The sequence below is a fragment of the Pan troglodytes genome, chromosome 12 (genome assembly GCF_028858775.2).
Source record: "Pan troglodytes isolate AG18354 chromosome 12, NHGRI_mPanTro3-v2.0_pri, whole genome shotgun sequence".
In the NCBI taxonomy this organism is placed as follows: Eukaryota; Metazoa; Chordata; class Mammalia; order Primates; family Hominidae; genus Pan; species Pan troglodytes.
In genome coordinates, this window is record NC_072410.2 from 83,120,626 (window position 1) to 83,135,975 (window position 15,350).

Consider the following 15,350-nt stretch of genomic DNA (forward strand, 5'->3'; position numbering starts at 1 on the left):
AGTCCCACTTAAAGTGTGATGTTTCAGCAGATGGTGGCTCATTAATTGCCACACCTAACTGTACTCACCACCTTTTCTTTGTGTATGGATACTGGGTTTTGAAGTTGGGGTCTAATTCGGTTCATTTGGGCCATGTTTGACAAATAAGGCAGAATTGGATATAACTAAGATATCCGGTGTCTCTGATTCACAGCCACCTGTGATACTGCCCAGATGAACAAAAAAAACAGTATTTCCAGCTGTCTTTCCTCTTTTCTACCTTCAAACTTCTCTCTCTGCTGTGTCTGCTCAAAGGCACCAGGATCTGGGGAAGGCACATGGGTACTGGGGTCAAACCATGTGTAAATTCTACCCACTTCTTTCTACCTATTCACCCTTAGCCAGCGACCTAATTTCCCAAACCACCTGAGTTCTGAAAAATAGGGATATCACCATCTATCTCACAGGATGCATGATTCATGGTTATCACATGCTGAATACATTCCTCCCACTCTCTTATCTTCCCTACTCCATCCATGTAAACACATAAACACGCTTCAGAAATTCCATAGGTCTATCATATTAAGACCATATAATTTAAATGTTATAAATACAAATGGCTAAAACGTTAATGACACATTATTTTTCTCATTAGTTATTTATAGTATTCAAATAAGAGAAACAATCTATACTCATTTATTCCATTAACATTATTGAGCACCCATGGGCCAGAGAAAGAGCATTCCAGGCAGAGTAAACAGCCAGTGCAAGGGTCCTGAGGCATGAAAGAGCTTTGAGGAACTGCAAAGAGACCTAGAGAGTAGTGAATGAGGAAGGGGTAGTATGAGATGAAATTGCAGATATATGCAATGCTAGATTATGCAGGCCTTGAAGGCCAAACTATGGAGTTTGGACTTCAGTCCAAAGAAAAACTTTGAAGAGTTTTAAGCAGGGGAGAGGCATTGATTACTGTTTTGCAATGTCACTCAGACAGCTGTGTGAAAAATGGATTGAAGCTGGGGGTAGCAAGTGTGAAGGCAGGGAAGCCAGTCAGGAAGCTATTGCAATCATGCAGACAAGAAATATTAGTAACTTGGACTAAGGAGGCAGCAGTGGAAACAAGAGAAATGGGTAAAGGTCAAAATCATAGAATTACATGGATGGCGCTGGAGGCCATTATCCTCAGCAAACTAACACAGTAACCGAAAACCAAATACTGCATGTTCTCACTTATAAGTGGGAGCCAAATGTGAGAACTCGTGGACCCAAAGAAAGGAACAACAGACACTGGGGCTTACTTGAGTGGGGAGGATGGAAGGAGGGAGAGGAGCAGAAAAAGTAACTGTTGGGTATTAGGCTTAGTACCTGGGTGATGAAATAATCCGTACAATAAACCCCGTGACATGAGTTTACCTATATGACAAACCTGCACATGTACCCCCAAACCTAAAATAAAAGTTAAAAATAAAAATGAATTTTTAAAAAGTACTGCGAGTGCAGATGAGGGAAAGAAGCGATCAAGAGCCATGCTACATTTCTAGTGTGAGTGCTTGAATGGTGCTGCCAATCTCAGTTGGAGAGGCAATTGGATGTGTGAACCTGAGGGAAGCATCTGGTCTAGAGATTTAGATTTTGGCTATATCAGCGCATAGGTGCTATATGCATACTGATAATTAAACTCATGGGACTTGATGAAATTGCTTAGGGGAAAGTATAGCTAGAAAAACTAAGAGGTCAATATCCAGGCTCTGAGGCACAAGCATTTAGATCTCCATTAGAGGAGGAGGTACCACAAAAAAGCATGAGTAGGAAAATGGGGGGCAAACTATGAAAATATGTGTCCTCACAGCCAAGACAGGGGAATCTAATAATCTATGATGACACAGTGACAGTACAACACAGAGTCTAGGATGTGGCATCAGAGAGACTTGGATTTAAATTCTAGTGTGATTTGCACAATGGGGGAGTACTTAGCTTCTTCAGGCCTTGATTTCCTCATCCGTGAAATGGGGATAAGAAAAATAATATCTTTAGAATGTTAGGAGCATCCAAACACATAATGGACATAAAGCACATATCAACATAAAGAATGCAAAATCTGACTTATAAAAAGAGCTCAATATATGAATGACAGCTATTGTCATTGTTCTCATTTATCAGCTCCAACAATAATATTTGGTGACTGCTCACATTTGCAGGCCACAGTCCTGGAAGTGGTATAGAGCATTACTCTCCCAAGGATTATGCCCTAATGAAAAGCATGAAGACCTATCATCAGGACCCTAAAGACATAAAGCATCTTTAGTAATAGTGAAATGATGAGCATTCAAAAGCACGAGGGCCATTATATTCTTTCAATAGGCTATTTTGTTATGAGCCCATAAAAGGAGTTTAATGCTGTTTTGTGAATAGCAGAAATAAGCTGCCAGAGTACGATAAGGTATCTCCATTTCTCAAGGTCTTTAAAATGGACTAGATAGAAAGGCCGCTATGGAAAAAGACTGCCCATAGCTACCACATTTTATGGGTACAAATCATGCTTGGAGAATAAAGAGAGTGCCTGGAACTTCCCCTCCCCAACCAAGGAGGAGGGGAGGGGACCTGGCAGCACAAGGGGACATTGAGCCAGCTGTGGACAGCCTCTGGTTGAGAGGAGAAAAAGACACGGCCTCCTTCCAAGAAGGGCAGAGAGAAAACGGCAAAAACTCAGGAAGGACCAAAGACTAGCAAAGATGTAACTGCTAGAAGCCAGAAGGCAGCTTTTCACAAGTGGTGAGAAATCCATACTTTGCCCACATGAGCTAGGTCAGTATTCCAGATTCCCATTGTCAAGACCAGGAGACAAACATTGAGTCAGATATCCCTGAAAATGGTGAATTCAACACAAATCCATTGGCATTTGCCCCCACCTCAGAGAACAAGGTTACTATTCTGGACCACTCTGATTTTGTCTTCAATTCTCGATTTGGATAAACCCCTTTAAAAATTATGTGAATCCAGGTAGTCATTAGTCAGTATGTAAATAGCTATTATGAACCAGATACTCAGAAGAATACCTAACAATGTGTTGTGTTCCTCACAGCTCTAGGCATGCCAGGATTTCATCGGGCACTGCGAAGTGTTATCATCTGATATGCAGTATTTGGAGAACCATCCTGTTCTTTTGGAAGGAGTAACCAATTTGGCAGGACTTGGCACATGCCTCCTCACAGCCGCACCTGAGCCCCATAATGAATGGGTGCCACGTGGCATTGATGGTCACTCGAGTGGAGAAGAAAATGAAAGCTTCAGGACATATTACCATCTCACCTCCAACTATGCTATAGAGAGGCAGGACCTTGTCAAGGTCAGATTTATGAGGCTGATTAAAAAAGAAAGAGAGGAAATGCACCAATGGCCAAAAAGGAATCCAAGTATGTGTCTTTGACGTATGAGTTCCATCTGCCTAATTCATTTGGTGTCTGCAACCTGCATGTTACCGAGAGCCTCAGATTACATGAGTGGCAAGTTGGGGAGGGGGTTGGCAGTGGGGAAGGTATCTCTTAGTGTTTTACAGCCAAATCACCATGTGCCCTGCTGAACCCCGCTGAAACCAAATCACAACAGCAAGGGATTCCCTCCTAAGAATCCTTGTATTTAGCCAAAAGAAAATCCTGGAGTTTCAAACACTGAAGTTGAATCCCAAATATAAAAGGTTATTTTCTGGGTATCTAGGGAAATTCTTTAATTTATCAACTTCCTTTTCTGAAAGATGTCTGGCTGTTTTGGTCCTGAATTTCGTGGGTGTAGTTTTAATTACTTGCTTTCTTCATTCTCACTCAGCAGTTTACCTTTTTTGTATCAACTACTTTTGCCAAGAAGCCCAGGTTCTTTTTGTCAATAAAATGAGAATTTACAATGGCTCTCATTACAGTGTTAACTGGGTTTGTAGGGCCCCCTTTTTTATTTTTATTTTTATTTATTTTTTTATTTTTTTACTTTAAGTTCCAGGATACATGTGCAGAACATGCAGGTTTGTTACACAGGTATATGTATGCCATGGTGGTTTGCTGCACCTATCAACCTGTCACCGAGGTTTTAAGCCCCACATGTATTAGCTATTTGTCCTCATGCTCTCCCTCCCCTCGCCACCCCCTGAGAGGCCCCAATGAGTGTTTTCCCCTCCCTGTGTCCATGTGTTCTCATTGTTCAACTCCCACTTATGAGTGAGAACATGTGGTGTTTTGTTTTCTGTTCCTGTGTTAGTTTGCTGAGGATGATGGCTTCCAGCTTCATCCACGTCCCGGCAAAGGACATGATCTCATTCCTTTTTATGGATGCATAGTATTCTGTGGTGTATATGTACCACATTTTCTTTATCCAGTCTATCATTGATGGCCATTTAGGTTGGTTCCATGTCTTTGCTATTGTGAATAGTGCTGCAATGAACATATGTGTGCATGTATCTTTGTAAGGAATGATTTATATTCCTTTGGCTATATGCCAAGTAATGGAATTGCTGGGTCAAATGGTATTTCTGGTTCTGGATCCTTGAGGAATCGCCATACTGTCTTCCACAATGGCTGAACTAATTTACATTCCCACCGAAAGTGTTCCTGTTTCTCCACAGCCTCACCAGCATCTGTTGTTTCTTGACTTTTTAATAATCACCATTCTGAGCGGCATGAGGTGGTATCTCATTGTGGTTTTGATTCGCATTTCTCTAATGATGAGTGCTGTTGAGCTTTTTTTCATATATTTGTTGGTTGCATAAATGTCTTCTTTTGAGAAGTGTCTGTTAATATCCTTTGCCCACTTTTTGACAGGATTGTTTGTTTTTTTCTTGTAAATTTATTTAAACTCCTTGTAAACTGTGAATATTGGACCTTTGTCAGATGGGTAGATTGCAAAAATTTTCTCCTATTCTGTAGGTTGCCTGTTTGCTCTGATGATAGCTTCTTTTACTGTACAGACGCTCGTTAGTTTTGTTTGTTTTGTTTCTTTTTTGTTTTTTGTTTGTTTGTTTGTTTGTTTTTTTGAGATAGTTTCTCACTCTGTCACTGGGTTGGAGTGCAGTGGCACGATCTCAGCTCACTGCAGCCTCCGCCTCCTGGGTTCAAGCGATTCTTGTGCCTCAGCCTCTCGAGTAGCTGGGATTACAGGCACATGCCACTGCACCCAGCTAATTTCTGTATTTTTAGTAGGATGGAGTTTCACCATGTTGGCCAGGCTGGTCTCAATCTCCTGACCTCATGATCCGCCCACCTCCACCTCCCAAAGTGCTGGGATTACAGCTGTGAGCCATTGCACCTGGCCAGAAGCTGGTTAGTTTAATTAGATCTCTTTTGACAATTTTAGCTTTTGTTGTAATTACTTTTGGCAATTTCATCATAAAATCTTTGCCCATGCCTATGTCCTGAATGGTATTGTCTAGGTTTTCTTCTAGGGTTTTATGGTTTTGGGTTTTACACTTAAGCCTTGAATCCATCTTGAATTAATTTTTGTATAAGTTGTAAGGAAGGGGTCCAGTTTTGGTTTTCTGCATATGGCTAGCCAGTTTTCCCAGCACCATTTATTAAATAGGGAATACTTTCCCCACTGCTTGTTTTTGTCAGGTTTGTTGAAGATCAGATGGTTTTAGATGTGTGGTCTTATTTCTGAGGTCTCTATTCTGTTCCATTGGTTTATATGTCTGTTTTGGTAACAGTACCATACTGTTTTGGTTATTGTAGCCTTGTAATATAGTTTGAAGTCAGGTAGCATGATGCCTCCAGCTTTGTTCTTTTTGCTTTGGATTGTCTTGGCTATGCAGGCTATTTTTTGGTTCCCTATGAATTTTAAAGTAGTTCTTTTCTAATTCTGTGAAGAATGTCTGTGGTAGTTTGATGGCAATAACATTGAATCTATAAATTACTTTGGGCATTATGGCTGTTTTCACAATATTGAGTCTTTCCATCCATGAGGTGGAATGTTTTTCCATTTCTTTGTGTCCTTTTATTTCCTTGCGCAGTGGTTTGTAGTTCTTATAGGGCCCCCTTTTGAATGTTATAATAGGTAGAAGTGACAGCAAACTAGATATGAAATCCTGAAATGGGAGGCCAACCCACATACAGGCAGTATCAGGTCTAAGCCTGTCTGAGGATCTGAATGAAAATTTGGAAAAGAGGAGCTGTAGAAATTCTTCTCAAGACAAAAGAAAGAGAAGCAATGACAGCAAATAGTACATAATTAAGAAATGTTAGCCATGGATTGTTATTCTATAAATCTATAGGTAAAAGCCGCACAAAGAAAGCAACATACCAAGCAATAGACACAGGTCAGAGTGTGTTGGTACAAAAATTTCCCAACCTGGTTCAGTGTGAGTTTGGGTATTTAAAGATTTGGATGCTTTATGCTTGGGAAAATGGCCATTTCCACAATTTCTCTGATCTTCTTGCCTACAATTTTCCACCTATTGTCATGAAGCTTTCATAGATTTATAGCATAATAGTATATAGCAAATATGTGTGGATCACATACTATTTGCAAGGCACTGTTAAGCAGTTTATACGTTTTTCTCATTTAATCCTTGTAACAATTAATATTAGTAGTACTAGAAGCAGTAATATTGTTGTTACTATTATCCCCATTTTACAAATGAGGAAACCGACGCTCAGAGATGGCAAATAACTTGCCCAACATCCTACTCTTAGTAAGTGGCAGTGCCAGGATTCAAACCTTCATGGTGTGACTCCAGGGCCTGCACTCTTAACTGTTATTTGTGTACCTAACAGAGAGATTACAGTGTTTTGGACCAGGTCATAAAAGTAGAGTGGTGAGAAGTGGTTGGTTTCTGGATAGATATTGAAAGTAGAACCAATAGGATTAGCTGACGTGTAGTGTGTGGTGAAAGAGAAAGAAAAGGACTGGGTGGAGTTGTCATCAACAGACATGGGGAAGACTGTGGAAAGTACAAGGTGGGGCAGGGACAATATCAGCTCAGTTTGGGGCACACTGAGCTCCTGATATTGAGATATTTATTAGATATCCAAGTGGACATGTTGAGTGGGCAGTAAGATACACAAGTCTAGAGTTCACAGGAGAGTTTCAGATTAAAGATGTAAATTTGAGAGACATGATAATCAACATATAGATGGGACCTAAACCATGAGACCGAATGATGTCCTCCAGGGGTGGGTGTTGATAGAATAGAAGAGAGGAACATGGAAAACTGCTTTGTGCTGAGGTCTAGGAGATCAATGGGAACCAACAAAAGAGACTGAAAAGGAGTGGCCAGAGAGGTAAGAGAGTGTGGAATCCTGGGAGCCAAGTGAAGAAGGTATTTCAAACAGTAGAGAATCACCAGCATCTCAAAGTTGCTGATTAGTCAAGCAAGATGAGAACTGGTAACTGAGCATTAGATTTAGCAACACGGGTCTTTAGTGTCCTTAATAACAGCAGTTTAATCAGCGCACTGGGGATGTATGTTTGGAATTAGTTGAAGAGAGAATGGAAAGAAAGAAGTTATAGCAATGGGTATAGGCAAAACTCTTTCAAGGAGTTTTGTCATAAAGGGAAAGAGAAGGAGTAACAGCTAGTGGTGAAAGTGGCATTAAGAGAGGGTTTGCTTTACTGAGGACAGGGGGAAAGCAGTATATTTGTATGCGGATGAGAATGGTTATTGAGAGATGGAAAAATTGATACAAAAAAAGAGAGGGAGACTTCCTGGAGCAAAGTCTGTAAGTGGGCAGGAGGGGAAGGGATCTGGCAGATAAGTGGAGAGGTTGTTTTAGGTAGGCACACACATAGTTCATTCACAGTAACAGTGGAAAGAACTGAGAATGTAGTGACGTTGCACGAAGATGGGTGAGTGTGATGATTGGACCTTACAGAAGTTATCTACTGACCTATAATATGTTTAGTAAATGTTAATGTGTTCAGAGCCCTCAGAAATAATGCTGCATATCTACAACTATCTGATCTTTGACAAACCTGACAAAAACAAGAAAAGGGGAAAGGATTCTCTATTTAATAAATGGTACTGGGAAAACTGGCTAGCCGTATGTAGAAAGCTGAAACTGGATCCCTTTCTTACACCTCATACAAAAATTAATTCAAGATGGATTAAAGACTTAAATATTAGGCCTAAAGCCATAAAAACCCTAGAAGAAAACCTAGGCAATACCATTCAGGACATAGGCATGGGCAAGGACTTCATGTCTAAAACATCAAAAGCAATGGCAACAAAAGCCAAAATTGACAAATGGGATCTAATGAAACTCAAGAGCTTCTGCACAGCAAAAGAAACTACCATCAGAGTGAACAGGCAACCTACAGAATGGGAGAAAATTTTTGCAATCTACTCATCTGACAAAGGGCTAATGTCCAGATTCTACAAAGAATTCAAACAAATTTACAAAGAAAAAACAAACAACCCCATCAAAAAGTGGGCGAAGGATATGAACAGACACTTCTCAAAAGAAGACATTTATGCAGCCAAAAGACACATGAAAAAATGCTCATCATCACTGGCCATCAGAGAAATGCAAATCAAAACCACAATGAGATACCATCTCACACCAGTTAGAATGGTGATCATTAAAAAGTCAGGAAACAACAGGTGCTGGAGAGGATGTGGAGAAATAGGAACACTTTTACACTGTTGGTGGGACTGTAAACTAGTTCAACCATTGTGGAAGTCAGTGTGGCGATTCTTCAGGGATCTAGAACTAGAAATACCATTTGACCCAGCCATCCCATTACTGGGTATATACCCAAAGGATTATAAATCATAATGCTATAAAGACACATGCACACATATGTTTATTGTGGCACTATTCACAATAGCAAAGACTTGGAACCAACCCAAATGTCCAACAATGACAGACTGGATTAAGAAAATGTGGCACATATACACCATGGAATACTATGCAGCCATAAAAAATGATGAGTTAATGTCCTTTGTAGGGACATGGATGAAGCTGGAAACCATCATTCTCAGCAAACTATCGCAAGGACAAAAAAACCAAACACCACATGTTCTCACTCATAGGTGGGAATTGAACAATGAGAACACATGGACACAAGAAGGGGAACATCACACACTGGGGCCTGTTGTGGGGTGGGGGGAGGGGGGAGGGATAGCATTAGGAGATATACCTAATGCTAAATGACAAGTTAATGGGTACAGCACACCAACATGGCACATGTATACATATGTAACAAACCTGCACGTTGTGCACAGGTACCCTAAAACTTAAAGTATAATTAAAAATAATAATAAAATAAATGTTAATGTGTTCAAAGAAAGGAGGACTCTTATAAATGGAGATAGCCAAAGTATTAATGAAATTTAAGCTTTCAAATATCTAAATGAGTATATTGGTGGAGAGGAAGAAGAGTATTTGGGCAATGGAAAACCATGTGAACTCAGATAGTAATGAACAAGGTATGTACACAAGACATTGAGCTTCCAGGTCCTGCCAGACAGGAGGGTTTGTGATTAAAAAGTTCAGATTAAGTTTGGAAATATTGGTTAGATTCAGACTGTAGAAGATTTGAACAACACCAGAAACTCAAGATCTTAGGCCATGAATGACATGATGGAAGAAGGGTGATTAAGAATTAATCTAGCAATGATGGTGAAACAAATGAGAAGTGAGAAGGACCCTCAGCTGTAATGGGATTTTTTAAAATTCTACTTTATTTGACATCACATCAGTCTGACACATGAAATTTTATTACAGGCAAGCAATAATAATATTAATAATGACAATTTTTAAATTCACATTGAAACCTTAATTTCAGTTTTATGGGTGACTTTGGTCTCTTCTCCATGTCCCTTCTTCAAACACACATGAGTTTTCTCTACCTTCAAAAAAACTTCAAACACCACATGTTCTCACTCATAAGTGGGAGTTGAACAATGAAAACAACACATGGACACAGGGAGGGGAACAGCACGCACAGGGGCCAGTCAGAGGGTGGGGGCGCAAGGGGAGGAAGAGCATTAGGACAAATAGCTAATGCATGTGGGGCTTTAAATAAAGATGACGGGTTGATAGGTGCAGCAAACCACCATGGCACATGTATACCTATGTAACAATCCTACACAATCCACACTTGTATCCCGGAACTTAAAGTAAAAAACAAAACAAAACAAACAAACAGACAAAAAACCTTTAATCTTCCCATCCTCTCAAGCTACAGAATGATTCCTCTCCCTCCTTTGGCTGCCGAATTTCTCCAAAAATTAACATTTTTTATTTTATTTTTATTTAAACATATTTTTTAATATTTATTTTTTATTCTATTTTATTTATTTTTGTTTGCCTTCTATTTGCCCCTCAGACCCAAGAAGCTTGATTCTTGCTTTAACCTCTCTCTTGACACTAATAGGCTGCAGGCCTAAGGGGTCACATCACGGGAGCCCTTTCTCTTCTACCAGTTCTGGATGATCCTGTAATTCTCCATACCATTGACAAGGGCCTCCTGGAAACTCTGCCTCCTGAGCTGGTGTGGCCTCCTGACTCACTCACAACATCAGGTCCAAAGTAGAGGCTTCCTTTTTCCATCTCAGTGAGGGTATCAATTTTGTGGTTGTGGTAGGCTGTCCTACCACATAATTGACTACCTACAACATAATTGACTTCCCCCTCCCCAACTTATGAATAAGTCACTTGAAGTGGCAAAAAGGACTTTGCAGCTGTGATTGAGAATCTTGAAATGGGGAGAGTATCCTCTCCCCATTGCATTATTCATGTGGCTCCAATCTAATCACACGAGTTCTTAAAACCAGAGAAACTTTCCCAGCTATGGCCTGGGAAAGAGAGAAATGTGACAATAGAGAAAGAGTCAGAGAGGTGCAACCCTGTTGGCTTTGAAGATGGAGGAAGGGGGCCAAGAACCAAGGAATGCACGTGAAAACTTCCAGCAGGTGAAAAAGGCAAGGAAATGGAAATGGATTCCCCCTAAGAGACTCCAGAAGGAATATGGCCTCGCTAACACTTTAGCCCAGTAAGACTAATTTTGGACTTCTGACCTACAAAACTGTAAGATAATAAACGATCTTTTTTAAAACCAGTAAGTTGGCAGTAATTTGATATAGCAGCAATTGGAAACTAATACAGTGGTTAAGCCACTTCCTTGTTCAGACAGGTAGCCTGAAGCTCTCACCATTGTCTCCCCTCCTCCCTGACCCTACTCCCTCTGAGAATGCGCCAAAGGTCTATGGAATTACAAAAGATATGAAAATAAACATTCTTAACAGCTGGAGCATGAAGGTCTGAGCTGGTCCTCCTGAGAGCTTGGCTGCCTTTCTCTTGGGGTATTTATTTTACCTGAGCCCTCACTCCCTTACCCAAGGTGCTGCTCTATCTGCCATGCAGAAACCGGAAAGGTGTGAGAATTACTATAGCGGATGCTCTAGAAAGCAACAGAGAAACCCAAGTGCAGATTATTCTGTCTGTTACAGTCACAGGAAGGATATATCTAGTGAGTTCTTCAGGTTTGTGCAAAACCATGAGTTGTTTCTGTGAAGACTTTTTTCTTTCAACTTCACTTTGAATTCAATCAGAATGGATTTTCACCTGGCATTTAACAGAATAAAGCATATGTTGCTGTCCCTCTCATTACCTGAACCCAAGCCACCAAGACCCCAGAGGTTGCCTTTGGACTCTGAAAAAGGATCTAAGTCTTTTGAGAGTTACTTGTAAAGCAGGTAACCATTATTGATCCAGAGGAGGACTATTGTACAGAAGAAAGAAAAGACATCAAGGCTAACTAGAAGAAAGAAAAGGGACTCAGTTATTAAATCCAGGGGAATGTGGACTGGTAATGAAGACTTTATAGAAAAACAGCCAAAAAAAAAGAAAGAAAAAGAAAAAAAGAAAGGAAGAAGAAACTGCATAATATTTATATTCTTATTCTTGGTGCCATAAAAGTGAAAGGTGTTAAGAACACAGTTGGGGGTTAGGTATGTAGAGCAAAGGGTGCAAGAGAAGCTAAATTATGCCTGATCCAGTCTCTATTGCTCTGGCTTTGGAGGCTTCTTTCCCTTGTTATTAAAGTGATGACAAGGAAAAAATACTTCGTTTGTTATTAGAAATTGGGCTCCATGTGACTACTTAGCACCACTTGGGGAGGAGATCAGGGTAGAGGTTTGGAGGAAGAGTCGTTATGCAGCAGTGAATGAGGTCATGAAGGAAATGAATTAGCTATGTCTAAAGGATTAATTTGGACCCCTCCAGCAGAAAGAACTGGCCCTGAGACCTGTTGCTTCTCTGGGTGAACTGGCAAATGAGTGTAAGTTTTTTTTTTTTTTTTTAAAGCATGTTTGTATATATAAGCATTGCTTTGCCAGCCCCACATGAAAGGAAATTCTCAGCCCATGGACAAAGAAGCAGTGCAATCCCCTCATGCTCTACATCAGCTGGCCTGAGATCAGAGGCATGGGTGGTACCTGTCACTTGCCCTGTGCCTGCCCAGGTGGGTGTGTGTATAAGAGAAGAGTCAGTGGCATTTATCATTCTATAAATGATACATTTGTAAGAACAAGGCCAATGTTAAGTCATATATGGGAGCTAATTTTTCAGAGACTCACCTAAGGGTACCATGAATTACAGCAAACAAATCTATTGATTCGGGCTGGGCTCAGTGGCTCACATCCGTAATCCCAGCACTTTGGGCGGCCAAGGCCAGTGGATCACCTAAGGTCAGGTGGTCGAGACCAGCCTGACCAATATGGTAAAACCCCATCTCTACTAAAAATACAAAACTTAGCTGGGCATGGTGGCATGTGCCTGTAGTCCCAGCTACTCGGGAGGCTGAGACAGGAGAATTGCTTGAACCCGGGAGGCTGAGGTTACAATGAGCCGAGATTGCGCCACTATACTCCAGCCTAGGTGACAGAGCATGACACTGTCTAAAAAAAAAAAAAAAAAACTATTGATTCTGATAATGTCTCTATGTATGTCATTCTTGAACAAAAATAAAATATGTGTGCTTACTTATATATTTTTCAGGAACTGTTCTCTCTAACTAAACAGGGAAGGGGCTGGTGTTGGGGAGTTGGAGGGGCAATAATATAATAAATATATTTTCAAGATATATTTTTGTTGAAATCTGTGGTACTAATATTAGGATTGTATTTATCTCCCTGTATCTTGAAAACAGGTGGGTAATGAAATGCTACCTTTAAACAACCAAGAATATATATGTATACATATGGGGGTGGCGTAGGAGGGGCTAGAAACACCATGCTAATGAACCCACTGTCACCTGGTAATTGTATAGCTCAATTGCAGGAAAACCATCTAAAGAAACACACTATCTCAAATGACAAGGTAACCTAGTAAAACACATAAAAGCCTTTCCCCCACTCACTAATGCCAAACCCATGACCCACAACGGATGTGTAATATGTGTTGGTACACATGTCATTATACAGAGTGATAAGTTATATATCCAGATTTTTCCTAGCACTCCCACTTGCCAATTCTGTGCTTCCTTTTAAGGCTAACCTAATTTATATCAGATGAATTAAGCGTGTCTTTTTATTCTGATGCTTTGACAGCTGGGGCCTTGCTGACCCTGGAGAGCCTGCCCCTCCCAGGGCTGCGCCAATTCCTAGAGATAGTGAAGGATGTCTGTCTTTCATATGCAAACCAACCAATCCAGATCCCAGGCCCCAATCACCTCCTTTATTGGGCTCTCACTGGTGGAGACACTATACCCTAACCACCCAGGGCCAGGTATCAAACTACCTGATAGAGACAGCCCCTGTACCCCAGAGCCCATGGGAAGTGTTCACACTAGCCTGCTTACCCTGCCTCACCCATTCCTTCATGGAAACCACAAATAAAGGCTCTGGCCCAGGTTTTCCATTGCTCCCTCTGCCTCCTGACCCACCTTGTCACTCCCTGGTGTGACCCTGTGTGGCATGGCCCCTCCTCTTGGAAAGTGGAGTAACAAGACATCTTTTCAATGGCAGTCACCTCCTGAATAATAAAAACACCCACACCGTAAAGCATGACCCTGGCCGGGCACGGTGGCTCATTCCTGTAATCCCAGCACTTTGGGAGGCGGAGGCGGGTGGATCCTGAGATCAGGAGTTCAAGACCAGCCTGGCCAACATGGTGAAACCCCGTCTCTACTAAAGATACAGAAAATTACCCAGGTGTGGTGGCACGCACCTGTAATCCCAGCTACTCCGGAGGCTGAGGCAGGAGAATCACTTGAACCCGGGAGGCAGAGGTTGCAGTGAGCCAAGATTGCACAATTGCACTCCTGCCTGGGTGACAGGGCGAGACTCCGTCTAAAAAAAAAAAGCGTGGCCCTATGGGTGTAGGCTCATTAAAATTTTGTTGATTAACTAAAGATTAGGATTCAGTTGTTTGACAGATGGTATTAATAATAAGACTCAGGTGACAGCTCAGTCATAAGAAAAGTCAATTTGTTTTACTCTGACCCATTGCCAAACAGCCACATGACAAATCCGATTGTTTTATAAACATTTATTTAGAGTTACTATGTACCAACCAGATCTGTACAAAACCATCCCTCTAAATTCAAGCAAAATCCTTACCTCTCTGTTCCATGATCACCTGAGTTGCTCCATGTCTGGGAGCTTCCTGATTTCCCACCCGCACCACCTGAGGAAGAGGCCCAGGAAGGGATGCTGTGCCCATGTCCCCTTGGGTTCTTTCCAACCAATCTGTAAAAACAGAATTTGTCCTTTTAATCCATTCACAGTAGATAGCCTTTTACCCTACACCTAAATATGCTAATAGAAGGATGTCTACACAACATAAATATCTTCAACCACATCCAGGGAATTGTTCCACAGTTAATTGAAGGGTGGTGGGTAGGGAGCGGCTACTCAGTTTCATTTAAACAACTGTATACTTTTATACTTAGAACACTTCGCCACCCTGTTTTATAGTTGAGAAACCTGAGACCTAGAAAGCAGTGATTTACCTAGAATTAATGGCCTGCTTGGGGAGAGAATCCCTATGTGACTCCTTCTAAAGTTTTGCCCTAACTAATTGTGTCGTTTAGAGCACAAAAACTAACTTCCCTAAACCTCAATTACTTTTTCTGAAAATAAGGATACTCCATTACAGGTTTGTTGTAAGTATTATTCAAGGTGTGAAAAGTGCTTTGTAAGCTGTAAAATAGGAAACGAATAACAGCACATTATTGGTAGTACAATTACACTGATAGAAGAAAAGGGCCGGCCCAATAAAGTTTGGACTTAATAGTCTCATCTTCTCTCAGAAGATAAAACACATATCCTAGAAATACAGTCATGTACCACATAACATTTCGATCAATGATTGACTGCATATGGGTGGTCCCATAAGATTATAATGGAGCTGAAAAACCCCTGTCACCTAGTGAGCTTGTAGCCATCA

The 15,350-nt window shown here is 41.0% G+C and overlaps 1 protein-coding gene across 17 annotated transcripts in view; it reads right to left on the reverse strand.

Moving 5' to 3' along the window:
- LOC129135347 (uncharacterized) overlaps window positions 1–15,350 on the reverse strand; it is a 227,666-nt gene that overhangs the window by 4,811 nt on the left and 207,505 nt on the right. For 6 of the 17 annotated variants that reach the window (XM_063789966.1, XM_063789950.1, XM_063789949.1 and 3 more), the window contains 2 exons: window positions 14,522–14,650; window positions 14,130–14,251 (listed from right to left, as the gene is read on the reverse strand). The exons of 7 other annotated variants lie outside the window; for them this stretch is intronic. Coding sequence is in view for 3 of the 10 variants with exons in the window: in XM_063789971.1 (XP_063646041.1) it covers window positions 14,522–14,650 (129 nt within the window). In the remaining 7 variants the exon portion in view is untranslated. Of the gene's footprint in view, window positions 1–13,845; window positions 13,935–14,129; window positions 14,252–14,521; window positions 14,651–15,350 lie in introns of all 17 variants that reach the window. 4 more of the 17 variants (XM_063789971.1, XM_054678372.2, XM_063789970.1 and 1 more) reach the window with 2 other exon arrangements.